Genomic DNA, 26,998 nt, shown 5'->3' with positions numbered 1-26,998 from the left:
TCTGTTTTTCTTATAGGAGTTCATATCCCTTGAAAGCGTGAAGTTCAATCTTCCGCGTCCCCACCATTCCACTTCCTTCCGCTCGATCGCGTCTTAGCCTCCTGCAAACTCTTGAATTGCGCGTAGCGACGCAGACTCAAAAAGCTCCTGGATATCGCTTTCCAGTCCTTTTTCCCTTTTTCTTCTCATCTCTTTTCTTTTCTCATCTCTTCCTTGACACCGACATTCCTGTATAAATCCCCTTCATCTCAATTTCCTCAATTCTGCCGTGCCGGGACCTTCTCGGTCGCATGTGTTCGCAATAGCCGGATCACCACTGTCAAGGATGCTGCCTTCTGATCGCGCCACGGTCTCTGGCGTGTAGCCAACCTCTCACCATGTCACGCGCCTCGGCTGGCTTCGCAGACTTCTTCCCCACCGCCCCATCCGTCCTTCAGCAGAAGCGCTTCAAAACAGCGCAGGAACGACGGAAGTTACATGTCGAGGGTGATCAAAATTCTGAAAGGATCCCGGATTGTCCAGTGTCTCTTGCTCCGAGCACACCAACGACCGTCGATACACCTCCCAAATCCGATACAAACGAGGGAACAGCTCGCACTCCATCGGTCCCCAACGTGTCTGAATTGACCGTTTCCGCCAAGGCGAAAAGCGCGGAGGATAAGACTGGGCTAGCTGCACCCGCCGCAAATCACGTCCCATCACAAATCGATACATTGACACCGCTCACTAACGCGGAATCATCACCCCCTTGCAAATTAACTAGCCCATCACAGCCAAAGATAGCAGGCGGAGGTTCTCCGGGTACTTCTTCCAGGCCGAACCCTGAAATCACCAAATCTTCCATCACTCCAATCCACACCCCTCCGACCCCTCAATCGCAAACCCGACACCTCGAGCTCCGTGTGAGAGGCTGCAAGGTTGTCTATGACCCCGATCTGGACAAGCGGACCTCGTCAAAGGAAAAGCGGAGAAAGCTCGAGTATGTGGACATCGTGAATAATGGCCAATCTGATGCACCGCCCGATCCGCGCCTCGCGATTGCCAATTATACCCGTGGATCCGGCTGCAAGCAGAAAACGAAATATCGACCCGCACCTTACAATTTGAAACCATGGTCATACGACGTGGCAACGAGCATTGGTCCCGGGCCTCCGATCCAGGTCGTGGTGACGGGGTTTGACCCTTTGACCCCGATCGCCCCGATCAGCGCACTTTTCTCGAGCTTTGGAGATGTGGCCGAGATCAAAAACCGCACAGACCCCATCACCGGCCGGTTTCTGGGGATCTGCTCCATCAAATACAAAGATAGCACCTCACCCCGGGGAAATGGCCCAGCATCAGCATCTAGCGCAGCCCGACGTGCGTACTTCGAATGCAAAAAAGAACAACGCATTGGCACGCGCAGGATTAGGGTCGAACTGGACCGCGACGGGATTGTCTCAGATCGAATGGCCGCTAAAGCAGTCGAGTCCCAGCGACAGGCTTCCAAAATCAACCTTCCGCCCGCAAGTGAACCGAGACCCGATGTCCAGATCAAGAAAAGCGAACCACCACCGACTGCGCCCAAAGGTCCCTCGGGCAGATCATCCTTACGGCCGGGGGTCGTTATCCCAGAAGGCCCTAGGGCCGGTGTCCGATCTCCTGTTGTGCAATCATTGGTCGAAGAAACTCCTATCTTGAGTCAGATCAAACGCGATCCATACATTTTCATTGCGCATTGTTACGTCCCGGTTCTCAGCACAACGGTTCCGCACTTGAGGAAGAGACTCAGGCTCTTTGCATACAAGCATATTCGTTGTGACAAAACTGGCTACTATATCATCTTCGAGAACTCGCGGCGGGGTGAGGAGGAAACTGAACGCTGCTACCGACTATGCCACATGCAACCATTGTTCACGTATATCATGAATATGGAGAGCCAGCCCTACGGGAACCCGAACTACGAACGAAGTCCCAGCCCTGAACGCCTTCGCACCGAACGGCGCGACAAAGCCGAAAAGGATCGGGCAAGAAAAGAAGCCGAATTGGATATCGAAGAAGAGAAAAAGCAGCGGGCGCTTGATTTGGATCCATGTCGAGAGGTATTGTCTATGATCATTCGTGACCTGAGGGACAAGCTTCTTGAGGATGTGAAGTCACGCATTGCTGCTCCAGCTCTCTACGACTATTTGGAACCCAGTAAGCATGCATCTAGAAGGGAACGGCTGGGCATTTCGGACCCCGAAGGGACAAAACGATCTGTTTTCCAAATCGACAGCACCCCTGGCTCTCGGGGTGAAATGTCTGCCGGGCGAGATCCCCTCAGATCATCAGGTCTGAATGTCCTTGCTCTTCCTCGTATCCGGAAAGCCCATGGTCTTGACCATGCGGGTGCTGCTTTCCTAGACGAACGGCGCAGGCAACCACTACGAAAGAAAGAAGTCCGACCCTTGTATCATCGCTTGCAGCAGTTGCACGATGATGAAGATTCGGACGACGAGCAGCGCACTCCTGCCACTCAGGATGCCGATGACCGAGAGAGTCGACCCCCTAGTCGCGCAAGTTCAACGTCATCAGAGTTTGAACGGGATGGGGGGTATCGGTCAGACGATCAAGAAGAAGAGCGCAGCGCTCAAGTTATGGACGATTTGGATGCCACAAATGAAATCGGCGATCTTTCTCATGAACTTCAGGTGTCCCCGACAGGCAAGAGAAAGCGACTGGCCGAAGATGACGAAGCACGAAAGCGGCAGCGGCAGGAGGATGAGCTATTTGGCATTGACTCGGAGACAGCCAAGCATGAAGATTTGGCCAAGGATCTGAAGACGCCCGCGGCTATTGGCGATGATCTCGCAGAGAATGGTGACGAATTGGCAACGCACGATCAACCCGCAGACCAATTCACCGAGCATGTCACTCACAAACACCCCGAGGGGATGATGTTTCGGTCAGCGAAACGTGGCAGGCCGAACCTATTGATGAGCCGAGAACAGAAATTGAATGGGGTGTTTCCAAGGATGAGCCCCGCGCCACGGTGGAAGATGATGAAAACATTGTGCTTGATTTGGATGGTTGGCAACACCTGGTCAAGGATGATGAAGACCTGCGATTTTTGCGAGAAGTCCTAGTGGATCAGTCAGAATCCATTATCCAAAATCTTGCTGCATGGGGTTGGAAACAGAAGGAGATCAAAGCTCTCAATGGCCTGGAAACTGGCACGACCCATGACGCTATCAGTATCCCTGGTTATTATGTGCCAAACACCACAGGTGCTGCGCGGACGGAAGGTCGAAAAAGGATTCTTGAGGCAGAAAAGTCCAAATATCTACCCCATCGTATCAAGGTTCAGAAGGCTCGCGAGGAGCGTGAAGCGAATGCCAAGGCAGACCCCCAGGCAGCAGCAGCAGAAGCTGCCAGGATTGCCGCCGCCAAAACAATATCAAAGTCGACATCCCGGTCAACCCGAGTCAACAACCGCCGGCTCATTGCAGATATCAATGCGCAAAAACAGGCCCTTCCCACTGCGAATGGCGAAGGAGACGTTCTTCGATTTAATCAGCTCAAAAAACGCAAGAAACCTGTGCGCTTCGCTCGCTCTGCTATTCACAATTGGGGCTTGTATGCTGAGGAAAACATCACTGCCAATGATATGATCATCGAGTATGTTGGTGAGAAAGTGCGTCAGCAGGTCGCCGATATGAGAGAAAGACGATACCTGAAGAGCGGGATCGGCAGCAGTTATCTATTCCGAATCGATGAAAACACCGTCATCGATGCCACAAAGAGAGGAGGAATTGCCCGATTCATCAATCACAGCTGTACACCCAACTGCACTGCTAAAATCATCAAGGTTGATGGCAGCAAACGGATTGTGATTTACGCGCTCAGGGATATCGAAAGAGGTTTGTGAACCGCGCTCACTATGCAAGTAAACACAGGCTAACAAAATTTATCAGATGAGGAGCTAACTTACGACTACAAATTCGAAAGAGAGTGGGACAGCGATGACCGAATCCCCTGCCTCTGTGGTTCAACGGGCTGCAAAGGATTCCTCAATTAAGCCCGCTTTCCGAGATCTATCTAGCAGACTCTTTGGGAGGCATATTGACTCCCTTCTACCGGATGGCGTTGAATCAGGCTGGCGTTTTCAGCGTGGGAGCATTGACGCATTTATCAATGGCAATCGTGATTTCATAAACTACCAACTCTCTTGTACAATATACCAATTCGAAAAGTATTTCGCCTGTTTCTGTTTCGAGTCATGGCCCGGAGCAAATTCCTTTTAGAAACCAATGTGAGAGCGTAGATGTGTCAAATTCCAAAGAACTCGACTCGAGTATCTGATAACCCTGGTGCCACTGCATAGGGTCCTCTTTCGAAGAAGGGAAAGGAAAGGAGAGACTGAGAGACTGGTTCCCAAAGACCGGTTCCTAGCCCTTGGGTATCGATTTGCGAAGCAATTTGGGAGAAAAGCGCATGTGGGATTGTGTTATTCAGACTGGAAAGATAGCAGCAATTAGCGAAACGGATACGGTCAAAACAAAAAGATAATGTTTCTCACCAAGGTGGCTTGGAAGCAGGAAGTTCGCAATTCCTTCCTTAATCATATATGAATGACCGCAGTTCCCGCAGGTCAATTTCCCTTCTGTGACCTGCGTCTCAAGTAGCAACCGGTGCAAGTCCCTCAATGTCTGCTCATTCTCGAGAGCATCGCCCTCGGGTTTCGAATCCGGAAGACTTGGGAATCCCAGCTAAGATCGCAAGAGTTAGGTTATTTGTAATTGTCGGTGAATTACCCAGGTGACTGTCGGTGGACAAAACCCGGGTTTTGATCTTCATACCTCGTTGGAAATGGTGCGCAGGGCTTCCCAGTCAATTCGGGGAAGGATGTTGCGGATGAATTCGGGCTGGAAATCCAATTCTTGTTGCTCGAGCTCGGCATCCTGGAAATGTAATGGGAATGATGCCGGTGATGTCTTGCATTCCTTCACGGCGCATGTCACGAAATTGGCGGTGATCACTTTCATTGTGGTGGTTTTGGGGTGATTCTTGATGGATTATCGACGGGAAGATTCTGGGATTGTTGCTCGAGTATTTGGATATTGATTTAGGTCTAGACAGAAGACCAATTTAAAGGATAGTGAACAACGTCGGTGGTCCCTCTGAGGGAGAAAAAAATAAGAGCCCCACGGCTTATCAGATATCATGTGATCGATATGGATACCCGGACTACCCCAGCCCATACCAGTTGATGTTTACTTGAAAATCTACTAGATTCAGACTGGAAGCTTTGATTAGCTTTGATTAGCCCTGATTAGCTAGTATTCAGTTCAGGTCCTTCTAGGCAGATTATTTGATCTGGACATCCACCAGATCTAGATTGTCAATGTCATAGTCGCCAAGAGATGAATCAGGGTCGAGTTTATCCCCATCAAACAGCAGGAAGATATCATGGCCCACAGAAATATTTTGTTTATTTCGAAACGCAGATATGAGCCGGGAGATCAGGGTCGTTTGTCTTGCTTTGATTCTGAAATCGTCGTATCCAGGACTCCTCAGAATAAGTTTCATTGGCTCACCCTGGTCATCTTCTGGGGATTGCGACTTTGTAGGGGGGTTGTCACTATCGGGCGAAGTAATTCGCTGATTGACCGGAAGAGGTAAATCGGTAACCGCTTCCATATGTACGCGCAGCTCTTTCTGGTCTGCAAAGGAATCATCATCAATGCCAGGGATCGCCGCAGAGTTCTTCCCTGTTTCTATGCCTAGACTTCTGCAAGTCGTCACGTCGAATAGACGTCGGCCCTTCCAGGTCAGGTAGATGGATGCCTGTATATGGGGTTCAAAATTTTGGCGATTGCACCATGCCAACCGCACATCCCTTAGTCGCTGTGACATTTTTCGATGGACGAGTAATGGCTTGGTGTTTGCAATTTCAGATGTGATCATGATTTGGACAACCGGGTCATCTGCTGGAACTTCCGGCGGTTGAACGGGCTGAGCAGGTTGAACAGGTCGAGGGCTTCGAGTTTCCGAGTCATCAGCTAGGACAATCACTGGTTGAACAGGTAGAGCGCCGAGTGGTTCCGGACCACTGAGTTTCTGTGGTGACTGGGACAAGTGGTTTTCTGGGATGTCACTTTTGGTTGTCTCGCGTTGTTTGACTGACTTGACTGACTCGGGCGAGGAATCATGCGAGGAACCCGTGAGCTCTTGTGCCTCAGATAGCACAATTTTATCGGTATCAACCTCGCGAGTCACATCCCGCAGCAGACCGCTATCGCTGCGCTCTTTCCCCTTTTCCCTAGAAAGCCGGCGCCGCTTTTTTTGCTTCGGGTCTTCGTTATCTTTGGTATCTTCGGTATGTTCTGGGATTTCCGGTGATTTCGGCTTCTGGTGTGCTTCACGGTTCGCAGCAATGATATCAGAGTACGTTTGTTCTGAGCGCCGATAGAAATCAGTGCTGGTTTCCCCCGTATTCTTGATTGCCCACGAGGGCTTTTTGAAAAAGCTCATGACTCGGAGCCGAAATTGGAAAGTTAGAAATCCAAGTATAGTAGGTTGACGGAATGGATTTTAGAAGTGACTCGGCAGGCACCTGATGATAATCAGCGATATGTTAGTGAGAGAGTGAGATGTGCGACATGAAGGCCTGGGCATAAGCCAAACAATTGGCAGTTAGGGTGGAAGGAAAATGTATCGCATCTTCTAGACTTGGGATAGATACAGTGGGACCTCAGATGACACCGTCTTTCTTACCGCCCACTGGAAATGTACTAGCGCGCTTTATAACCAGTGTAATATTTGCCAATATAAGACATGTCTCCTCTTGATTTCTTACCAATTGAGCTCAGATAGCTATGACTAACGCATATCTTCTAATATCCAGCCTTTTCAGTCAATTTCAAGGCCGCTTCCAAAGGTATAAAAGGTATACTATTTTATGACTGGCAATACCGGCAGAATGTAATGGCGGTGTCCGATTTTCCTCCGAAGACTTATCAGCAGATCCCGCCCCGCTTGCGATAGTTCATCTCCCTCACCGCCTTCCCGGTATCTCACTTGCGAATGCTTCATCCCTCCGCCTACTTCAAAACACATCTCAATCAGGTATGTCTCCCCATTTCCCCTTGAACTTTTCTCTGGCTGACATTTGATAAATTATAGATCATACCATCGACATGGAGAACGCCCCAGCCTCCGAAGGGAAAGACCCCTCCCTCTTTTTGAGTGAGATCATCGGCGCGCCGGTGATCGTGAAGTTGAATTCCGGAGTGGTATACAAGGGTATGGACTCTTCTTCTAATTCCTACTGGTTTTACGTCTAATGCGCCTATAGGTGAATTGCAATCGGTTGATGGCTACATGAACATTGCCCTCGAAAAGACGGAGGAATATGTGAACGGAAAACTACGACGAAGCTACGGGGACGCTTTCGTGCGCGGAAATAATGGTTTGTCAAGCCTTTCTTGTCTTCCAATCCTATGATGGGCGCAACGGATTTCTGACCAGAGCCTACAGTACTCTACATCTCTTCCAGTTGATCCGAGAATACACTGTTCGATGTTATTGATTGTGCCCGCCTACGAGAACCTGCAGGTGGATAAGAAAGACACTCTTTGAGTGTAATCGCAATGATTTGGAACTTCTAGCTAGGAGGACAGAATACAAGCCTAGTTGGTGATTGACCAACTCTTCTTATGGTGCTGTTTACCAGACTCGCGAGCCTGGGGTTATGGAGGCTATGTGCCTGGGGGTTACTTTTTCATATTGCTTTGTATTGAGCTCAACATTGGAGCTCTTGACTATAAGCTCATCAATTGTTGCCCAGGCTGCTTGGTAATTTTCTGGTGATGCGGCGATGTGCCAATTGGCCTCGTATTTTAATGCAAGTACAGTCACACAGTAATACATGACATTTGACCCTGCAATGACTTAGTTATCCTACCTACATACCTAGGTACATTACAACAGTACGTTGAAGGTACGTTCCTGGGAATGTTGTACTATATTATACCCCGCCGAAGATCCATTAGGCATTGATTAAGTAAGCTGTCCCAAGTCCCCGCGGCAGTTAAGGTTCTTTCCTCGCGCCTCTCTCAGGACTTACAGAACTTTTGACCGTCGCCTACGAAGATGTTACAGGCAATCAAGTTCAGCAAGGGCAACCTTGAGATCCTGGATCAGTTACAGCTTCCCTTCGTCGAAGAATACATTCCCATTCGGACTACAGAAGATGGATGGCACGCCATCAAAGATATGAAAGTTCGAGGGGCACCTGCTATCGCTATCGTCGCAATGCTTGCCCTCGCCTCGGAACTAACCTCTGCTGTGGATAGCGACAAGCTCCCAAAATTACCAGAAGAGGTGTGCCAATATATCACAGAGAAGCTTGCTTATCTGGTGACGAGTAGGCCAACTGCCGTCAATCTCGCTGATGCTGCGCGCAAGCTGGAGGCCGTGGTGACCGATCGCACGAACGTACCGGGTTCTACCGGCCACGAAGTCGCGACCGCGTTTATTCAGGCGGCAGAGGATATGATGGGAAAGGACCTCGAGGATAACAAGAGAATTGGGCACAATGGCGCAGAATGGATCGCCGTTCATGCGGCCAAAGGGAATTCAGAAGTTGCTGTGTTGACTCACTGCAACGCTGGGTAGGGCTGATTCACTGCGTTATCCGTTATCCGTCGTATGTTGTCACTAACCCTAAATCACTAGCTCTCTCGCCACTTCTGGATATGGAACCGCATTGGGCGTGGTTCGTTCGCTGGCCGAGAAGAACATCCTACGTCACGCTTATTGCACAGAGACCAGGCCCTACAACCAGGGATCTCGCCTTACAGCCTTCGAGTTGGTTCACGATAAGATTCCGGCTACGCTCATCACAGATTCTATGGCAGCCGCTTTGCTCGCAGATACCAAAGTGGGAGTGAATGCAATTGTGGTGGGAGCTGATAGGGTAGCAGCCAATGGTGACACGGCCAACAAAATCGGCACATATGCCCTGGCTGTCTTGGCAAAGTACCATGGTGTCAAGTTCCTCGTTGCAGCGCCACGCACGACAATCGATATGGCCACAGCATCAGGAAAGGACATTGTCATTGAGCAACGTGCAGCATCCGAGGTGACCAGCATCAAAGGTCCCCGTGCGGGCTCTGAGGCCACCGACCAGATTGCGATTGAGACCGTGAAAATTGCCGCGCCTGGGATCAATGTCTGGAACCCGGCATTTGACATTACTCCTGCGAGTCTGATAGATGGGATTATCACAGAGGTTGGAGTTGTAGAGAAGGGAGCCGATGAGAAGTATCACTTGGGTGGACTATTCGATGGCTCTACTTTGTGATCCTGGTCTGTGCATGGTTGACGAGGGTCTGTTTTGTCGACAGACGTAGCCTCCGCTGCAGCAGTACCCTGCTTTTCGAAAGATGCCAAGAGTTCATCAACTTGGCTTTCAATTGCGTTGAGTTGATTTTCCAGGGCCGAGGCAGTCATTTCACCCCTAGGTATATGATGTCAATATCATGAATTCACTTTATGTAAACTATAAGTGGACTCACGTACTTTGCAAGATCTGCGAGTGCCTATATGATAAGTTAGCTGTGGTGTAGAGAGGAGGGGATGTAAGAGGGATAACGCTGCCTAGCAGCATAGTGTCGGTTCCGGATGATGAGGGAGGGGAGGGGGACTTACTTTCGACAGATCAAAGTCTGCGTCCGGTCCGGACATGATGAGTGTTTGTGGTTTATTGCTGAGTACGAGGAAGTTTTGAAGACAAGATCGTCCGCGCGCTTTGCAGGTGACGAGCGGTATGCGGGATGAGGCCCCGGGGCCCATTGACACGATTAGTCAGCCCGAACCCGAGATAGACTTCCCCGATAAGAAAAGAAAAAAAAACCTCTTCACTATTATCACCATCTACATCTCGTCATCATGGGTGTCCAAAAGAAGACTCGCAAGTTTGCGCTGGCCAAGAGAGCCATTTCCATGCGCGACAATCGCCTGTTCGTTGCAATCACGAAACCTAGTCTGTTGCGCCTTGCTAACATCGGTTATAGGAAGCAAAACCAAGATAAGACAGAGAAAGGCAAAGAGACAAAGAAGGATGATCTCGTCAGAGAGGCGTAAGTACACCATATATGTACTACCGAAAGAATCGTACTGACAAGTTCGTTTCTAGCCCCCAAGCTCCTTCGTCAATGTTCTTCCAGTTCAACACGGCCCTTGCCCCCCCATACTCAGTGCTGGTTGATACCAATTTCATCTCCCACACCATTCAGCACAAGCTCGAGGTCATTCCGACCATGCTCGATTGCTTGTACGCCAAATGTATCCCTATCGTCACCGATTGCGTCCTTGCCGAGTTGGAGAAGCTAGGCCCGAAATACCGACTTGCTCTGCGTGTAGCCAAGGACCCCCGGTTTGAGCGAGTCAAGTGCGATCACAAGGGAACATATGCCGATGACTGTCTGGTCGACCGCGTCATTAAGCACCGTGTCTACATTGTCGCCACAAATGATCGTGATCTCAAGAGACGTATTCGGTATGTAACCTACATTTTGACCCCATTTCGCTCTACCAGCCAAATTCTAACAACACAATAGCAAGATTCCTGGAGCACCCATCATGAGTGTCGCTCGCGGCAAATATGTGATTGAACGACTTCCCGATGCCCCCGAAAAATGAGCGACTTGAACGATCTATTTCCGTCGTCTATCGCTATTGCGACCATCCACATGATACCCACAAAAATATCCGTTTCTTTCTTTGCTAGAAAGTTGTAAAATAACATATCAAACAATTTTCGCCTCCAGACACCGGGCAAGGAACCGACCACAACACGCAAGACCGCATGACCAATTTATGCTGTCAATTGCCCGTATCCGATCAAACAAAACGACTGCGCTGAGGACCAGCAGCATCACTCCTCCCAGGGCTGGTTCTAGTACTTTAAACCTATGTGCCAATGGAATGAATCATTTGAAGGACCCGGGGCTTCTCAGGCAAGGTTATACAATGGCACATTCATGTCTTCTCCATCTATGATGACCACAATACAAATGTCCTGTAATCTACAAAGACGCATGGATGTCAAATCCTTAGCTGATTATAGCCATTTATCTGAGGGCTCGTGAGCCGTGCGGTCTTTGCGAAGCACGTAGTGCATTGGCTTGCAATGTATATTGACATTTGTTAACCATATGTTTCTATCAATTGATGAACCGCATGCCGGACAAGACGAGTGTTGGCAAAGCTCTGGACGATCTTCTGTCGCGACATCATTATGTGTAGTGGTGGTAAATCCGCAAGTAGTGAGCTGGATTCAACCAAGTCATCACCAGGAGCTGCGATATCGACGAGCTGCTTCAGTATTCGTAAAGAGTACAGTCCAGCTTGCATTTGGGCAAGAAGGTGAATGTCCGCCCATTTAGTACTTTGCGCCATATATCCATTTGTAAGAAAGCTCTCTAATTCCTTCGCACTAGGAACTGTGGTTTTGCCGGTTCCATCACGATAGATATCGGAAAGAACAAACAAAAACCAGAAGCTCTCCGCTGCCAGACCATCGTCAAAGGTAGAATGTGCAAGGGCAAGACGTCTTCGGAGGAGTTCCAGGTCAGAGGTCACAGTCTTTGTTCCGCTTAAAGCGATCTCCTCGGCCACGATCCTTCCACCTCTGCGAACGAATTCATGAACAACCGGGAAGCGCTTGGAAGCAGGACGGGAAATGTTGAAAAACGAGTACCCAAGAGACCTATATGTTCGGCCTTGTTCCCAGGCACATCGCCTAGAAGAGTCTTCGTTCAGAATGCCGAGATAGACGTACGGCTGTTCATCCACGCAGTATATATCAGGAAGTTCGTACTGCCAAAATAACTCTGATACTCTCGGATCCAATGATTGCATGGACTGCGCTGCTTCACGTATCACCTCATTATCGGCGGTCTCGTGTTGATACTCTCGAAGAAACTCCAGATATTCAGAGGAGAGCTGAGTCGCCTTACTGCTCTCCTTAGATATCCGGGCAAGTTCAGCAAAACGCAGGTGAGCATTTCTTTGCAATTCGTAAGCAAACCACTGAACGCTTGGAATCCCTAACCGGCCAGATAGCGAATGAGGACAGATTCTCAGCCCCCAGATATCTGGCTCGGCCGGATCCCAGACACCCGAGGACGTTTGCACCGAGTCTAAAAACAAGACTGCGCCGTGCTGGCCAAGATCGTGAAGTAGGAGGTCCGAGTCATCTGTCAACACTGCACAGCCGGTAAGTTTTGCCACACGGGCACACTCGACATCTGCTTCTCCTGGCACCATGACTGTGATGTCGGCCCAGGGGTAATCAGTATCCGCGACAAGACAGCTGATATCATCATCAACGTCTTTCCGGATTTGTTCCTTATTCCATCGGCTGCGCAGGTCCTCAAAGACCGCCGATACCATGAAGGGATTCTCTGGAAGACCTTTCCGTCGCTGAGGCAAGCCCCGACTGCACCAGACCTGCCCTCGTTTAGTCGGGATCACATCGCGACATTTGGGCGTTGCAGGCAGAGAGAGGTTCCGACGAGCCAACTCCAGTCGATGTCGTGACTTTTCAATTCTGGAAAAGCGAACTTCTCGCTTGGAGACAGGCAAGGCACCATCGAAGCAAATCTTATGTCTAAAGAACAGAGAGAGAAAAGAAAAATGATAATCAGACGATAGCTGTGTTTCAGACTGGTGAGAGGGCTTACATTTTAACACCCAGTCTGGTTAATTCAAGAAGGAGGCTGCTCACCCCACGACTGATTTCATCGCAGGTTGCCTGGTAATCAAGGACATCGCTGTTTGGGTCCATCCAGCCTAGGAGTCGACGGTAGACATGATATACTAGACTGGGCCCGTCAATGACAACGGCTTGGACTTGTGGAAGTCCTGAATCGGTTGCCCTCCCATCTAACAAGACACTTTCGGCATATGGGAGCAGGTGCCTGGTTAAGTGAGGGATCCCCATAGCCAAATGCGTGTTAATGCCCTTCTGGTTGTGGGTTGTGGATTATTTTCTTAGGGAAAAATTCGTATTAGTCAGGGATGATGAGGCGGCGGGAGTTCCAACTTTGGGAAGAGTTTGGGTATTTCTGGTCTCTCCTTAAAATTGAGATATACCAATGGACTTAGAAGCTGCCGAGAAAGAGAAGAAGATGGCATCGAGATAGATAGGATCACTGATCAGCAGAAGTTTGGGAAATTCCTACAAAATCACCAGATTTATAGAACAAAACGCATATATATATATTCAACATAACAAGCATCCATAGATAAGAGAGAAAACGAAAGGCACTGACGCCCTGTGATATTTATCCAGTAGTCCAATTCAAATTACCGAGCAGATCGCAAGAATCCGACCACTCCGCGACAGTAGCCCACCAGCTCAGCCAGGCGCTTTCCCTCCCGCTGTTGCTCAGCTGACCAAGTTGCCAGAGCCTCTTGCAATAGACGATACTGAGGCTCATCTTGAGTAGAGCTGAGACTCACAGTGTCGGCATGGATTTTCAAAAAGACCGCCATCCAAGCATTGACAAGCTCAAAGTCTCTCTTTGACTTCAGGCGAGCAGTAAGGGCAATAACGAAATCGGACAACTCAGAGTGTCCATCACGTACCCGAGGATCCAGTGAACGAATCTCGAGATCTGCCTTGGCCGGAGATAAGGTCTTGAGATGGTCGATGAATGAGTTAAAATCACCAGAATCATGGCCGGATGCCAATGATCGAGTGAAGATAGATTGAGGAGCACTGGGGTTGCCACCATTTTGCAGCTTGGCAATCCGTAATCTTTCGGCTTCGGCGATTTTGGCCACCGATCCCGCATCAGTATCCTCAGTGCCGGGGATTTCCTTGGCGGCCTCGGGCCCACTGGAACCGAGGAGAGAAGGAAGGAAGAACGGAGCCTTCTCGGGTGCCTTGGGAGCTTCCTTGGGGCGATTACGTTCCTGTTATTGAACTGTTAGCTAGGGGACTTGCACTTGGATAGGAATAAACACATACCCGAATAGTGTCAAGGTGAAGCAATGACTGCCATCTGCTCTTGGGGACAAGACTCAGAGTCATCATATCGTGTTGTAGTTGTTCCGTCGCCAGTACTGGGCCCTCTTCCTCATCTTGCTCGGTAGTGTCCGCAAAGGCGGCTTCAATAAGACCAGCACCGCCTTCTCCTGACGTTGCCGGGAGCCCAACGTTCTCAATAACGTTCTCGTCCAGATTCTTGGTCGTCACAGGCATGAAAAGGCTGCGGTTGCTCCAAAGGCTGATGCCAATGCTACCGGCGTGTGCGGTGGCAAGGAATTCACCGGTTGAAGACATGGCCAGAGCGACACAAGTGCTTGAGACTCGGAAGATGTCAATCAAATGCCCGGTGGGCATGTCCCATACGCGTACCACCGAGTCCATGGAGGCAGCAACAATCCATCGTCCATCATTTGAGAAGATGAAATCGTTGACCTGACCCACACATCCCCAGAATTCACGAACGAGCTTTCTGGTCTCGAGGTCAATCACACGGATCGAGAGGTCATCACAACTGAAGGCGACTAATTCGCTCGCCTTGCTATAACGAAGACCAGTAATGGCAGCCATGGGGTGCCAGTCTAGCTCATCAAGGAATTTCCCAGAGAGGAGATCCCAAAACTATATTCCAGCAAAAGGTCAATTTATGAATCCCTAGCAAAAAAGAGGGAATGGCGGGGCGTACCTTCACTTTGCCATCCAGACCACAGCTCACAACGGTTCGGTTCAAGCTGTCAATCATCAAGCCAGTCACAGCTTTGGTGTGTTTAGAAGCTGCAGCGATCGAAACCTGGGCATTGGATTTGGTGGTCCGGCCAGCTGGGGCGCGAGCTGGGAAACTTTGTCGGTGCAAACCTGACTGCATATTGAACATGTCGATAGATCCTCCAGCTGATCCGATGACAGCGAAAGTACCACATTGCGAAACCGTCACACTCTGTGAAGAATGTTAGCAAAAGAGAAAAATTGTTTAATCATATTTAAACTTGCGCACCTTGACTTCTGTTCCATCACTGGTTGCAAATGCCCATCGGCCTGCTTTCTTTTTGCCCCAGAACCAAGTACGTGCGAATTTGTCGCCGCGATGACCAGTAACCACACTTTCCCAGCCGGTTGCATTGGAGGCATCGGCGTTTGTAACCTTCGGGTTCGACCAGATCGGACCAGAAGTGGTGACTCCCATTCCGCCATCACGGTTGAGGCTGCAGGCAATGCATGTGACTTCAGGAGCTTTGAGATCCTCTGAACTTGAGATGTTCGATGGCCCTCCCTTCTTAGCCTTGCGTTCCAAGCTACCTTGCGAGATCTCGGTATGCTGGCTGTCTTTGCGCAGACTAAGCCCCCAGAGACTGCAGTCCTTGCTTGCGCTAAGAAGCCACTTGCCGCCAGACTCGGAACCATCCGAAGATGTCGGCAGGAAATCGAGAGCGCTGATAGCAGCAGAGTGTCCGTTTCTTCTATGAAGAGGTCTGGGAATGGGCGAGAATGGCGTTTCGTCGAAGATCCAAGTCTTTAAAGAATTGTCATCGCCCGATGACACAAGCACCGGCTGTCCATCCAAGAACTCAACACGGTTAGCGCCCATAGGCTTTTCACCACTTGAAACTCGATGGGCTCCGCGAAGAATGCCCGCAATACGACCTCCATTGTTCAAGTCCCAAAGCGTGATATCGCCGCTGCCACTTGACGCTGTGGCCATAACACCTGAGCTGCGGCCATCGTGGCCAGCACCTAGTCCGTCGCCGCGGAAACTGATGGATGTTACCGGGAGACCCCGGGATGATGCGTTCTTGAGAGATAAAACCAGCTGACCTGAGCTCACGTTCTGAATAGCCAAAGCACCGCCCTTATAGGCAATGGCGACAAGTGATAGAGCAGGCGTGGGTTGAATCGCAGTCACAGCCCCAGCATCTGACGATAACGAAGGCAACGTGTGAAGAAGCTTTCCACTGCGAAGGTTCCAGATATCGACCGCTCCGTCCGATCGGCCCACGAATATCTTGTTCAGATAAGTGGGCATATTGCACATTACCCCGGTGTAGATCTTCTCTCCACGAGCGGATTGTGGCCGCAGACTGGCATAGTGCTCGTATGTGTCCGTTTTCCAAACCTCAAGGCCACCAGTCCAGCAACCAACCACCCATGAACCAAAAACCACCAAGCGCTCAATGGGTCCATTCAGATCTGCGGGGCCCTCAAGAACAGCAACTCTTTTGCCGCGCTTGAAAACCCAGACACCTCCAGGGGACTGTGACCGGAGATGGCCCCAAGCTGCGAATACCTTATCCTGCCACGCACATGTTGCCGTAATGATCTCCGGTGTTTGCGGTCGACTCAGGAAGATGAGGTTCAAACCTCGGCGCAAATCATAAGTCTGCAGCGAATGTCCCACGGAGGTTGTGATTTGAAAGGTCGATTTACCTAGGCGCACCGATGTAAAGGGAACGGGCGTTGGCGACACCAATCCTAGCGTCTTTATAGCGACAAGTCAGTTTAGAGAAAACAAGCGATTCAGATGTGTCTCTCAACTTACACGGAAAGGAGCAAAGATTTTGGAGCCACGTGTTCCAGCCTTAACTTGCGATACTCGTTTCTGCCTCTTCGCAAGAGGCAGATCGAAAGTATCGGCCGAAGGCATGCTGATATTGAGGGACACACTGACGACAATGGATATGTCGGAGGGTTCGAAGTAATCAAATTAAACCCCTTAACCTTCCAGACGATAATTCCGTCCTGACGTGAACACCGAGTCAGTCACGAAATGTATCCAAGTAGTCCAAGTCGTCTCACTAGCTTTGTCTTTTTTTTTCCCGATGTTTTTTTTCTGCCCCGCCTAGTCCTGCAGGCCTTAGACCGCCTTCGAGCGGATGATGTACGTTTCATCCGGGTACAGAATACCTTCACATGATGGGATTATGAAGAATATCTCTGGAAATTATTATGACTTGACATGAATTTTGAGTCGCCGTTTATCTTCCGTATATTCTTTCCTCTAAAATAAATTCACTGATCGTCTTATCGGAGACGGCTTGGTCTTATCAAAATGCTATCAAATAGTGGCATGATGTATTGGAGACTTCAGCAAAAAGTATCTGGGTAGATGGGGCAATTGTACTTTTGAATCTAGTATGCCGTACACTATAGGAATACGAGGAAGCCCAATGAATCGAATACACAATTTAGCATAAATTTCCAAGCCCTTCAATCTGATCATGAGCGAAAAGTACAAACTTGAACCAGCGAAAAGGCCGTTCTTTCTCTCCGCCTATGCAAATGCGGAACCCCCCCATCATATATTTGGTAATACAACCTTGGAATCCCAAGAGCTTCCAGGTTCCTCTTGATTGTCGAAGAATTTCTGCTTCCCCATATCGCCCATTTTCATTGATCAAATTTAGCTTGATGCGATCAGAATTGATTTTAAAACACAATACTGTTCAGACAATTGACCCCTCATATGGATAATGCCGCTGAGCGCAGCAACGGCTCTTCTGCCGATGCTGGACCCTTGAGACCTGCTCAACCGAACCTCTCGTCGTCTTCAGCCGATATGGACTCCGATTACAACGACCAGACGCCCACAGGCCCCGTTGCCGAACCTACAGCGGTGTCAACTAAGCCTACGTCACACTCAAAGTCGACCCAAAGCCAATCAGGAAAAGCCGATTCGGGATTTGACCATCGCTCCCTCAGTCGGACGGGACAATCTTCACGCTCTTTAAGCCACGCAGCTAGAAGGTTCAGTGGAAGCACGGCAGCCAGTACTGCTGCAAGCTCTATCAGTGAGGTGGAATCCTGCTCCCTAAGGCCATGGAGGATCGGAGTCTGTGCCTTGGATGTGAAAGCACGCAGCAAACCAAGCCAGAATATCTTGACTCGACTCCAATCGAAAGGCGAATTCGAGGTGATCGTTTTTGGAGACAAGGTTATTCTCGACGAAGCAGTCGAAAATTGGCCGGTGTGTGACTTCTTGGTCGCTTTCTTTTCCGATGGATTCCCCTTGGACAAAGCCATTGCGTATGCTAAACTTCGCAAACCGCTCTGTGTGAATGACCTGCCTATGCAAAAGGTCTTGTGGGATAGGCGGCTCTGCCTGAGAATTCTGGATCACATGGGTGTTCCCACCCCGAAGCGACTGGAGGTCAACCGCGACGGCGGTCCAATTCTAGAATCTGCTGAACTAGGCCAGCATATCTATCGCCTGACTGGCGTGAAGCTCGAAGGCCCAGAGAGCGGAATTGGTGGCGGTGCTCCTCAGACCAAGAATGTCTCAATGTCCGAGGATGGCGAGGCCTTGATTGTTGACGGCAAAGTGTTCAAAAAGCCCTTTGTTGAAAAGCCTGTCAATGGCGAGGACCACAACATTCACATCTACTTCCCCAACGATCAACAGTACGGCGGCGGTGGAAGAAGACTTTTCCGAAAGGTCGGCAACAAAAGCTCAGAATATGACCCCAATCTCACTGTTCCAAGGTCCGTCACCGAGAAGGACGCAAGTTATCTGTACGAGCAGTTCCTCAGGGTGGATAACGCGGAAGATGTCAAAGCCTACACCGTTGGGCCGGACTTTTGTCACGCAGAGACGCGCAAGTCTCCCGTGGTTGACGGCCTCGTTCGGCGCAATACCCACGGGAAGGAAATACGATATATCACGAAACTTGGAAAGGAGGAGGCAATAATCGCATCAAAGATATCAAATGGATTTGGTCAAAGAATTTGTGGCTTTGACATGCTCCGCGTGGGAGACAAAAGTTATGTCATTGATGTCAACGGCTGGAGCTTCGTCAAGGACAACAACGATTATTACGATAAGTGTGCCAACATTCTCAGGGATATTTTCTTGGAAGAAAGACGCAGATGCGAGGGGATATCAGAATCGTCCGAGCCTCCATCGCCGGATATAGGCTCATCCAGAAGGAGCACGGCAGGATCCCATCGCCAAACGCTAAAGACATTGCTGAAGTCTCCTAGCACTTCCAGGCTGTACGGGCCAAGCCCGAAACCTACTGATGCTTCAGAGTCATGTACTCCACCACTGGCGTCATCTGGGGTAGAGGGTACTGATGTTAGCGCTGCTATCAGCAAGTTGAATTCCCGAGAAGCCGCCTCCACTAGTCGTGGATATAGTCCCTCGAACACGAAATCTCCAGCTCTTTCGGTACAGCACGCCAATGACGAAGCCCTTCCCCCTCTTCCTGCTTCCAAACACTCTTGGAAGCTGAAGGGCATGGTGGCGGTGATTCGACACGCAGATCGTACCCCGAAGCAAAAGTTCAAGTTCACATTCCATAGCCAACCTTTTGTGGATTTGTTGAAAGGGCACCAGAACGAGGTGGTGATCAAGGGGGAAGCTGCATTGTCCAGTGTTTCTGATGCCGTCAAGATTGCTATGGAGAAGGGCCTCGAAGACATAGAGAAGCTCAAGTTGCTCCGTACATCCTTAGAGAAGAAGGGCGGTTGGCCTGGTACCAAAGTACAGATCAAGCCAATGTTCCGCAAACGAAAGCCAGAAGAAATGGGAGAACAGGGCCCACTGCAAGCTTCAACTCCACTGTCCGAGGGCAAGCCCTCCGAGGAGCCCCGTGCACCTGTGCCCAATGAGGGTGAAGGACTCACGCCAGAGAACGAAGACCTGCGTAGATCACAGACACGAAGTGATTCCATCTCAGGTGCGACTTTTTCTCGGTTCTCCGCTGCCGAGAATGACTTGATCCTGGACAAACTACAGCTTGTGATCAAGTGGGGCGGCGAGCCAACACATGCCGCGCGTTATCAATCGCAGGATCTTGGAGTGAACATGCGTGATGATCTGAAGCTGATGAACAGGGAGGCGTTGAATAACGTTCGCATATTTACCAGCTCTGAACGTAGAGTGAGCACCAGTGGTGAGTTTAATTTCCTCCTCGAGACCTTCATCAAGCTAATAATATTTCTTATAGCTCAAATATGGGCGTGCTCATTTTTGGACCAGAAGGATATCCCTGAAGACTTGATACAAGTTCGGAAAGATTTGCTTGACGACTCAAATGCCGCCAAGGATGTCATGGATAAAGTCAAGAAAAAGCTGAAATTGCTTCTGCGAGAAGGGTCTGCGCCCTCACAATTTGCTTGGCCCAAGGACAAAAATATTCCAGAACCTTCAGTTGTCCTTGCTAGGGTAGTTGAACTGATGAAGTTCCACCGGAGTGTTATGCGACAAAACTTTGAGAAACTCGACAGCGCACCGTACATCTTCCCAACTTCATCCAATGATCCTGAAATCCCGAGCCAACCAACATCCGTGGACGGATTGGATCCCCCTGACATATCCAACATACAGGGCCGTTGGTGCGCGGGTGAAGATCCTCGACTCTTTAAGGAACGGTGGGAAAAGCTCTTTGCAGAGTTTTGTGACACCGAGAAGGTCGACCCGAGCAAGCTTTCCGAGTTATACGACAGTATGAAGTTCGATGCACTCCACAATAGGCAGTTTTTGGAATGGGTTTTCATGCCACAGGACAGTCCCCGTGACTCCGATGAAGATCAGAAATGCAGGAACGCAGCTAAGGCAGACGCGAGCGCGGAGGGGAAACTTGGCCAGGAATCCGGGAGCGACAAATCCGAAGAGCGTTCAGAAAGCCAGACATTTGCTCATCGCTTTGGGTTGAAGAAGCGCATCCTTGCTTCCGAGTCACTGCCGCACCTTCGGGCACTAGACGATTCATACGATCATTATTTCAAGCTTTTCCCTGGCTCCCAATCCTCCAAGTGCAAAATGGATGAGCGGCTTTCGCAGCTCCGGGAACTGTACAAGCTAGCCAAGGTTTTGTTTGACTACGTGACGCCCCAGGAATATGGTATCACCGACAGCGAGAAACTCGAGATTGGCCTCCTAACATCTCTTCCCCTTCTTCAAGAGATTGTTCGAGATCTAGAGGAGGTGCAGGCTTCGCCGGATGCCAAATCTTTCTTCTACTTTACCAAGGAATCTCATATCTACACCCTCTTGAACTGCATCTTGGAAGGTGGAATTCAAACCAAGATCGCCAGGAGTGCCATCCCAGAACTTGATTATCTTTCTCAGATTTGCTTTGAGCTGTACGAAGCTCGGGACAGTGAATCGGACTCCTACTCTTACTCCATCCGAATCTCAGTCAGCCCTGGTTGTCATGCGTTCGACCCACTTGACGTGCAACTCGATTCCAGGCACTCCATTGGCTGCACCCCACGCCGAAGCCTGACAGCCCATCAGGATTGGAAGGAGGTGATTGAAACGTTGAAGGCGAAGTTCAATACGTAAGTTGCCTGCTGTCTTAACTTTTCTGGACTCTTTATTGATCTCTGCATGCAGTGTGGAACTACCCAAGACCTTCATCGCGGTAAACCTCAGTGACAAGCATAGCCATCATGATGGGAGTTCACCATCGCCTCCACGTGGTCTTTCCCCATCTCAGGAATAAGATCGGTATCCCAGGGACATTGTATTTGTGATAATCTTTTTACTTTATTTTGTGACATATTTGGATCGAGTTGCTTTCTTATGTACCACTGCCTTGTCGAGGCTGTATCATGTATCTAGTAGAACAATGTACCTAGCAAAACGAATATTAGCAATCCCGAATTGGATACGCCCGACATCTACACTTCTATATTCATGCATCATGCATGTATTTCATACCAGGCTATCCTTCCAATCCTAGTCCATATAGATCAAGGCAGTACTGCTAGTACAAGAATCCAACCATATATTTTCTCTCTGTGGTCAACTGGATTAATGATCTATGTGTACATATTATATGTTAATCGATGACCAAGTAATATTTTAATCTCTTGATAGCTAGAAACTCTGTCGTCTTTTTACCCAAGTAGTACGACATAGGTGGAAGTCCGGGTAAGCCGTAAACCCCGCCCTGTCAGCTGTTGGTCTTTTTTTCCCTCACCTACATACTCAGAGATACCAGAGATGTCTGAACCTTTGGCAATCAAAATAGTTGAAAACACCCTGAAATACACATCTCACGCAGGGATTGAATGTTTGGTTGACTTCAACGACATTCTCTGTGTGTTGTCCAACCATGTACCCACGTATAGTGTGCTGTTCTTCCAGAAAACCGAACCAGATGGCCCCAATTCTGAGGACTTTTCTTTGAAAAAGATCGATATCGAGTCCCTACCTGCAGCACTATCTCCGTTTGTGATCAAGATCCCCAGCCACCTTCGACATGAAGATGAACCACCTGTCATCCAAGTTGTGGTATCTAGTGGATCAGGAACGGGGAAAGCCAAGACAATCTTTCAAGATGTTGTACGGCCCCTACTTACATACGTTGGGTTAGAGAATTACGAGCTCTACGAAACACAGTCGGCGCAAACTATCAGCGAGCTCACACGATCGAAATTCCTGGAGCGGGCTCATAATGGCGTCCCTCAGACCATCATCCTTCTTTCTGGTGACGGGGGCCTCATCGACATGCTCGAGGGCTTCTACAAATCCAAGACGGCGATTGGTATATCTCCCAATATTGCGTTGATTCCTTGTGGGACAGGGAATGCCATGGCAAATTCTATTGGATTGCGATCTGGTCCGGTGCCAGGTCTTTCAACACTACTTCGAGGCAGTCCATCTTCTATACCGGTCTTCGCTGCCAAATTCTCACCTGGCAGCCGGCTGGTCATTGATGAAGGTCGTCAGCGAGCCGATATCGACACCGATGTTCACCACACAATATACGGAGCCGTTGTTGCGAGCTGGGGGCTCCATGCTGCATTGGTTGCAGACAGTGATACATTCGAATACCGCAAATTTGGAGTCGATCGTTTTAAGCTGGCTGCAAATGAGCTACTTCATCCTTCGGACGGCACTCCGCCTCACGAATTCAAAGGCAAAATCACATTAACCACCTCGGATGGCCCGGGCGAGGCCCGTTCCCAAGAGGCTGTGGGTGGACTTGAGCACATGTATGCGCTTGCTACACTCGTTCCACGACTTGAGAAGGAGTTCTTGATTTCCCCAGACTCAGTGTCGCTAGATGGACATTTGAGGTTCATCCGCTTCGGCCCCATGTCGGCGGAAGACGCGATGCACTTGATGACTCTAGCCTATCAGGGTGGTCGACATGTGATGGAAGATACGGTCACCTACGCAGACGTTGAGCAAGTTCGAATCGATTTCGAAGAAGACGAGGAGAGGTGGCGACGCGTTTGTATTGATGGGAAGATCGTCGCTGTCGAAAGAAACGGTTGGGTGGAGATTTGTAAACAACCTAGCCGTTTGTTGAACTTGATCAATTAGGTAGAGATTCACTAGATTGCGATCGAAATATATATTAGATTAGAACTGAAGAGTACATTGATATATTGTTCCAAATGTTATAAGTAAGGGCCAGTTCATAGAGTTGTTGATCCCGTAAAGGGAATGTAATCATGTGTTTTCCGTCATCCCCGAGATTGGACCCCCGTAGACCACCACTCTCCACCCATGCCAGCATACGGCATGCGCTAGCAAATGATATTGTTGTCTCGCTAGTCTCTTATCTAGCGCCTTGGAATTTGCTTGATTATAATGGAACAGCCCGTTCGATTCGATGCTGATCACTGCGCGCACCTATTCAGCCTCCCAGACCCCAGACCAAGGCGCAGCACAACCCTGCCATAAAAGGTCGCGATTTCGTACCTTTTCCGGCTGGCAAACAAATCCGCTGGATACAAAGGAAGCGACCAATATGTTGTTAATCCATCAAGTTGGTAGTGTTCGCGTTGGGGAAGTCGTTAGGTGAGACTGGTCCGAACCGTCCCGCAAAGTCTCAAGTCCTTCTGAATCGCTGACAGTAAATCGTCCATCAGATACACGATTACATACACTCCAGCAGCCGACCCGATCTTGCCTATTCCTTCGAATCTTTACGTGAGGGTGAAGAACACATCTGCCATCCCATTGCGCGCCGCATACCTTCATGGTCCGTACACGCTATACGCCGCTTGCTATCCCTCGCATTTTGACCCCAACACCAAATATGAGCGACAGGATCTGGAGGGGACACCGCAGTTTGAGCCCTACCTTAAAGCCGGAGGTGGTTGGGACGCCGTGATCAAGGTGCCGGCTAATCTCCTGGAAGCCCACGACTTTGGCTCTCCGGGTCAAGGTGGACCGGCAAGTGGACAGACCGTTAGCTGGATTGTTGAGATACAATCCCAGGTGATATTCTCAAGTAGCGCAGCGGTGCATTTTGAATTGTTGGTGGGCCGAGATGAAAAATCGCTGGCTTATTTCTCGGGCGGTGCTTGGGGTAGCGGAAATGGCTCTCCGGGGCCTCCGGCGAAGTTACAAGATCACTGGGTGCCTGAAACTAGAGGCAGTCAGGTGCTTGCCTCGAAAGGCGTGTACTCAAAAGCAATCGCTCTACATGTCGACGATACCACTAGTCTATGGAGCAGTCCGCCGTTCCCCTCGGCGAAGCTGGATTCCAAAAGCGCTGACCAGAAGAGTCAAAACTCCCAAGCTTTGTGTGACAATCCAGCGCCGGAGGACTCTACTGAAGCTCCGATGAAGAGCGCCAAGAAGAAGGTTCATCTCGTGTTACTAACACACGGGTTGCACAGCAACCTCGGTGCAGACATGCTCTATTTGAAGGAGAGCATTGATGCAGCCATGAGAAAGTCCAAAAAGGAAGACAGTCATGCTAGGGCTCCCCATGTCAACCCTGTTGATCAGGAAGACCCAACAAGGTATGAACACCCTTTCTGAGTGCTTAAAATTTCTGATCCCTGATTTTGTCGGCAGTAAATCCAGCCATGTTGAGCAGGGGCAAAATAACCGGTGTGACGATAACCACGTCGATGACGATGAAGAGCAAGTTATTGTCAGAGGGTTCTCTGGAAATGCTGTTCGGACTGAACGTGGGATTCAATATCTGGGCAAACGGCTGGCCAAATATGTCCTGCTTCTCACATATCCCGATCAGCCCTATTTCCCTCTGAAGGGCTCAAAGTCGAACCCATTTTCTCGGCCTTTCGGTGCTCCCAAGGAGCGAGCTCAACCTTTTTCTCATTCGGCTGAATCAACCCCTCAAGAGAATGCCCAAGAATTTCAAAGTGAAGACCATGCTTACCAGATTACGAGCATTAGTTTCGTTGGTCATTCTCTTGGGGGGCTGATTCAGACATATGCAATCGCGTATATCCAAAAACACTCGCCCCAGTTCTTTGAGCAAATCAGGCCTGTTAACTTTATTGCTCTTGCAACCCCTTTTCTTGGTCTCAGCAATGAGAATCCAATGTATGTCCGATTTGCATTGGATTTAGGTCTAGTTGGTCGTACCGGCCAGGATCTCGGGCTGAGTTGGACGGCACCGAAAGTTCGAAGTGGCTGGGGGGCCATTATTGCCGGAAGAGGAGAGTCTGCAAAAGAGCCCGGCCATTCAGATCCTGGCTCCAAGCCACTTCTGCGGATTCTTCCCTGTGGTCCTGCCCACGAGGTTCTTAAGAAATTCCAGCATCGTACAGTATACTCGAATGTGGTGAATGATGGGATAGTTCCTCTGCGGACATCTTCTCTTTTGTTCCTAGACTGGAAAGGGTTGGATCGGGTTGAAAAGGCGAGAAGGGACAATGGACTTGTTGGAACTATGGCCGAATGGGGGTGGGCAGAGTTGACAGGCGCCAATTCGAAATCCCCGCGATTCGCTCGCCCCGATGGAGAATCGCCTTTGAGTCTTTCGACAATGGAGGCCGGTCATCAGAATGCGTATTCTGCGACTCAGGTCACCGCAAGGCCCAAAGGCGACACCCTGGATGAGCATACAATCTCTCCGACGCCGGGACAATTTCTAGCACCACCTAGTCGCGTGTCCAACCAGAGAATCCCAGAGGGCGCCGTGAAGGAAAATGGCAGTGCGCCTTCCAGTCCCCTGGACAGCTTCTTTTCGCTATTTCGCCTAAATCAGGGGAAGAACCCCCCCTAATAGCAAGAATGCTAAGATTTATAAACGTAGCCAGACTCTTAGTACTTTTGAGACTGGCGATGGCGATGGCACAATGCCCATTCCTCATGGGCCTTCGTCGCATGAGCACGAAGGAGTGCACACGCCCCCAAAGACAACATTTTTCGAGTCTGCGGGAGACTTGTTGATGCCGCCTTTACCACCCGCGGATTTCATTTTGGACCCTGCCGCGCGACCCCGGACAATCTTCCACGACCGCATCTACCACCCAGGGGATATACCACCCCCTCTACCGACAAAGCGACGCACAATGGCATTTGGTTCGTTACAGGGCAAGCAATCGAAGCCGGAGCCTACTCAGGATCTACCTGCTAGCATCGCGGACAGCGAAAGTGGCCTCAAGGTCGAAGAAAAGATTGCGCGAGCCTATCACCGTGATCTGACTTGGCGTAAAGTTCTTGTTCGACTTGAGCCCGATGCCCACAACAACATTATTGTGCGGCGCATGTTCACCAATGCCTACGGATGGCCTGTTGTGAAACACTTGGTCGATACACATTTCGGCCACACGTCTACTGCAGAAATGGACGATTCTCTGAAGCAAAATGTGGAGTTGGCCAAGTCTCCAGATGTTGGTCCGACTAGTTCGGGTGATGAGGTTGAAGGGCAGTCCGAATCTGTCGATCAAAATTCAGTAAGAAATGCGGACGATTTGCCAAATGTATCCGATCTTCATCTGTCGGAAGACGTACCTTCTGGTCCGAGTGACACCTTACCGGCCGAAGACGAATCGCACATGAGCACCAACGACAGAAGTCTTGTATCGAGGCAGGATTCCGCCCGATGGACTGATCGCGAAGTTGTCGAGGATGACGGCGAGTCCGGCTTCGAAGTGGAAACTAACGCTGGTTTCCGTCACATATAATAGTGCCATCCTGGCTTTCATTGTACATACGGTTCCCTTAGACATATACCCTGTAATTATGCGAGCATTATATTTGTTATATTGAGATTTGAGGTTTCTTCTCCTCCATATCGTATTCAACTAATCCGAGAG

At 49.7% G+C, this 26,998-nt stretch overlaps 11 protein-coding genes across 11 annotated transcripts; 6 read left to right on the top strand and 5 right to left on the bottom strand.

The window, feature by feature from the left end:
• Positions 1-377: 377 nt before the first annotated feature.
• set1 (histone methyltransferase SET1) lies at positions 378-4,039 on the top strand (the record flags this gene model as incomplete). Its single annotated transcript, XM_057288585.1, has 3 exons — positions 378-2,926; positions 2,968-3,881; positions 3,936-4,039. The coding sequence occupies 3 exons, from the start codon at positions 378-380 to the stop codon at positions 4,037-4,039; spliced, it is 3,567 nt and encodes a 1,188-aa protein (XP_057149787.1).
• Positions 4,040-4,472: 433 nt separating this feature from the next.
• On the bottom strand, positions 4,473-5,006 carry N7519_001806 (RNA methylation protein TRM112; the record flags this gene model as incomplete). Its single annotated transcript, XM_057288584.1, has 3 exons — positions 4,473-4,477; positions 4,541-4,730; positions 4,821-5,006. 3 exons carry the CDS (start codon positions 5,004-5,006, stop codon positions 4,473-4,475), a joined length of 381 nt encoding a protein of 126 aa, XP_057149786.1.
• Positions 5,007-5,328: 322 nt separating this feature from the next.
• N7519_001805 (small ubiquitin-related modifier domain-containing protein) lies at positions 5,329-6,495 on the bottom strand (the record flags this gene model as incomplete). The annotated part of the gene is made up of 1 exon (XM_057288583.1): positions 5,329-6,495. The coding sequence occupies one exon, from the start codon at positions 6,493-6,495 to the stop codon at positions 5,329-5,331; it is 1,167 nt and encodes a 388-aa protein (XP_057149785.1).
• Positions 6,496-7,160: 665 nt separating this feature from the next.
• N7519_001804 (U4/U6-U5 snRNP complex subunit LSM6) lies at positions 7,161-7,523 on the top strand (the record flags this gene model as incomplete). Its single annotated transcript, XM_057288582.1, has 3 exons — positions 7,161-7,266; positions 7,319-7,432; positions 7,501-7,523. 3 exons carry the CDS (start codon positions 7,161-7,163, stop codon positions 7,521-7,523), a joined length of 243 nt encoding a protein of 80 aa, XP_057149784.1.
• A 592-nt stretch (positions 7,524-8,115) lies between these two features.
• N7519_001803 (S-methyl-5-thioribose-1-phosphate isomerase) lies at positions 8,116-9,328 on the top strand (the record flags this gene model as incomplete). The annotated part of the gene is made up of 2 exons (XM_057288581.1): positions 8,116-8,636; positions 8,701-9,328. 2 exons carry the CDS (start codon positions 8,116-8,118, stop codon positions 9,326-9,328), a joined length of 1,149 nt encoding a protein of 382 aa, XP_057149783.1.
• Positions 9,292-9,711, bottom strand: N7519_001802 (uncharacterized protein; the record flags this gene model as incomplete). The annotated part of the gene is made up of 3 exons (XM_057288580.1): positions 9,292-9,484; positions 9,547-9,566; positions 9,676-9,711. The coding sequence occupies 3 exons, from the start codon at positions 9,709-9,711 to the stop codon at positions 9,292-9,294; spliced, it is 249 nt and encodes an 82-aa protein (XP_057149782.1).
• Positions 9,712-9,915: 204 nt separating this feature from the next.
• On the top strand, positions 9,916-10,668 carry N7519_001801 (rRNA-processing FCF1 family protein; the record flags this gene model as incomplete). The annotated part of the gene is made up of 4 exons (XM_057288579.1): positions 9,916-9,986; positions 10,041-10,106; positions 10,163-10,525; positions 10,587-10,668. 4 exons carry the CDS (start codon positions 9,916-9,918, stop codon positions 10,666-10,668), a joined length of 582 nt encoding a protein of 193 aa, XP_057149781.1.
• A 507-nt stretch (positions 10,669-11,175) lies between these two features.
• On the bottom strand, positions 11,176-12,973 carry N7519_001800 (PIN and XPG domain-containing protein; the record flags this gene model as incomplete). The annotated part of the gene is made up of 2 exons (XM_057288578.1): positions 11,176-12,640; positions 12,714-12,973. The coding sequence occupies 2 exons, from the start codon at positions 12,971-12,973 to the stop codon at positions 11,176-11,178; spliced, it is 1,725 nt and encodes a 574-aa protein (XP_057149780.1).
• A 365-nt stretch (positions 12,974-13,338) lies between these two features.
• Positions 13,339-16,661, bottom strand: N7519_001799 (rRNA-processing protein UTP21; the record flags this gene model as incomplete). Its single annotated transcript, XM_057288577.1, has 5 exons — positions 13,339-13,950; positions 14,006-14,644; positions 14,709-14,960; positions 15,018-16,496; positions 16,557-16,661. 5 exons carry the CDS (start codon positions 16,659-16,661, stop codon positions 13,339-13,341), a joined length of 3,087 nt encoding a protein of 1,028 aa, XP_057149779.1.
• An 819-nt stretch (positions 16,662-17,480) lies between these two features.
• On the top strand, positions 17,481-21,462 carry N7519_001798 (inositol polyphosphate kinase VIP1; the record flags this gene model as incomplete). The annotated part of the gene is made up of 2 exons (XM_057288576.1): positions 17,481-21,298; positions 21,354-21,462. 2 exons carry the CDS (start codon positions 17,481-17,483, stop codon positions 21,460-21,462), a joined length of 3,927 nt encoding a protein of 1,308 aa, XP_057149778.1.
• Positions 21,463-21,965: 503 nt separating this feature from the next.
• N7519_001797 (ATP-NAD kinase PpnK-type) lies at positions 21,966-26,866 on the top strand (the record flags this gene model as incomplete). The annotated part of the gene is made up of 5 exons (XM_057288575.1): positions 21,966-23,191; positions 23,574-23,774; positions 23,846-24,727; positions 24,783-25,875; positions 25,997-26,866. The coding sequence occupies 5 exons, from the start codon at positions 21,966-21,968 to the stop codon at positions 26,864-26,866; spliced, it is 4,272 nt and encodes a 1,423-aa protein (XP_057149777.1).
• Positions 26,867-26,998: the final 132 nt, after the last annotated feature.

Source organism: Penicillium mononematosum (assembly GCF_028829835.1).
Source record: "Penicillium mononematosum strain IBT 11891 chromosome Unknown utg000002l:1.0-8112719.0:1.0-8118358.0, whole genome shotgun sequence".
Classification (NCBI taxonomy): Eukaryota; Fungi; Ascomycota; class Eurotiomycetes; order Eurotiales; family Aspergillaceae; genus Penicillium; species Penicillium mononematosum.
Note: the sequence above shows the minus strand (reverse complement) of the source record. Positions and strands in the feature narration are given on the sequence as shown.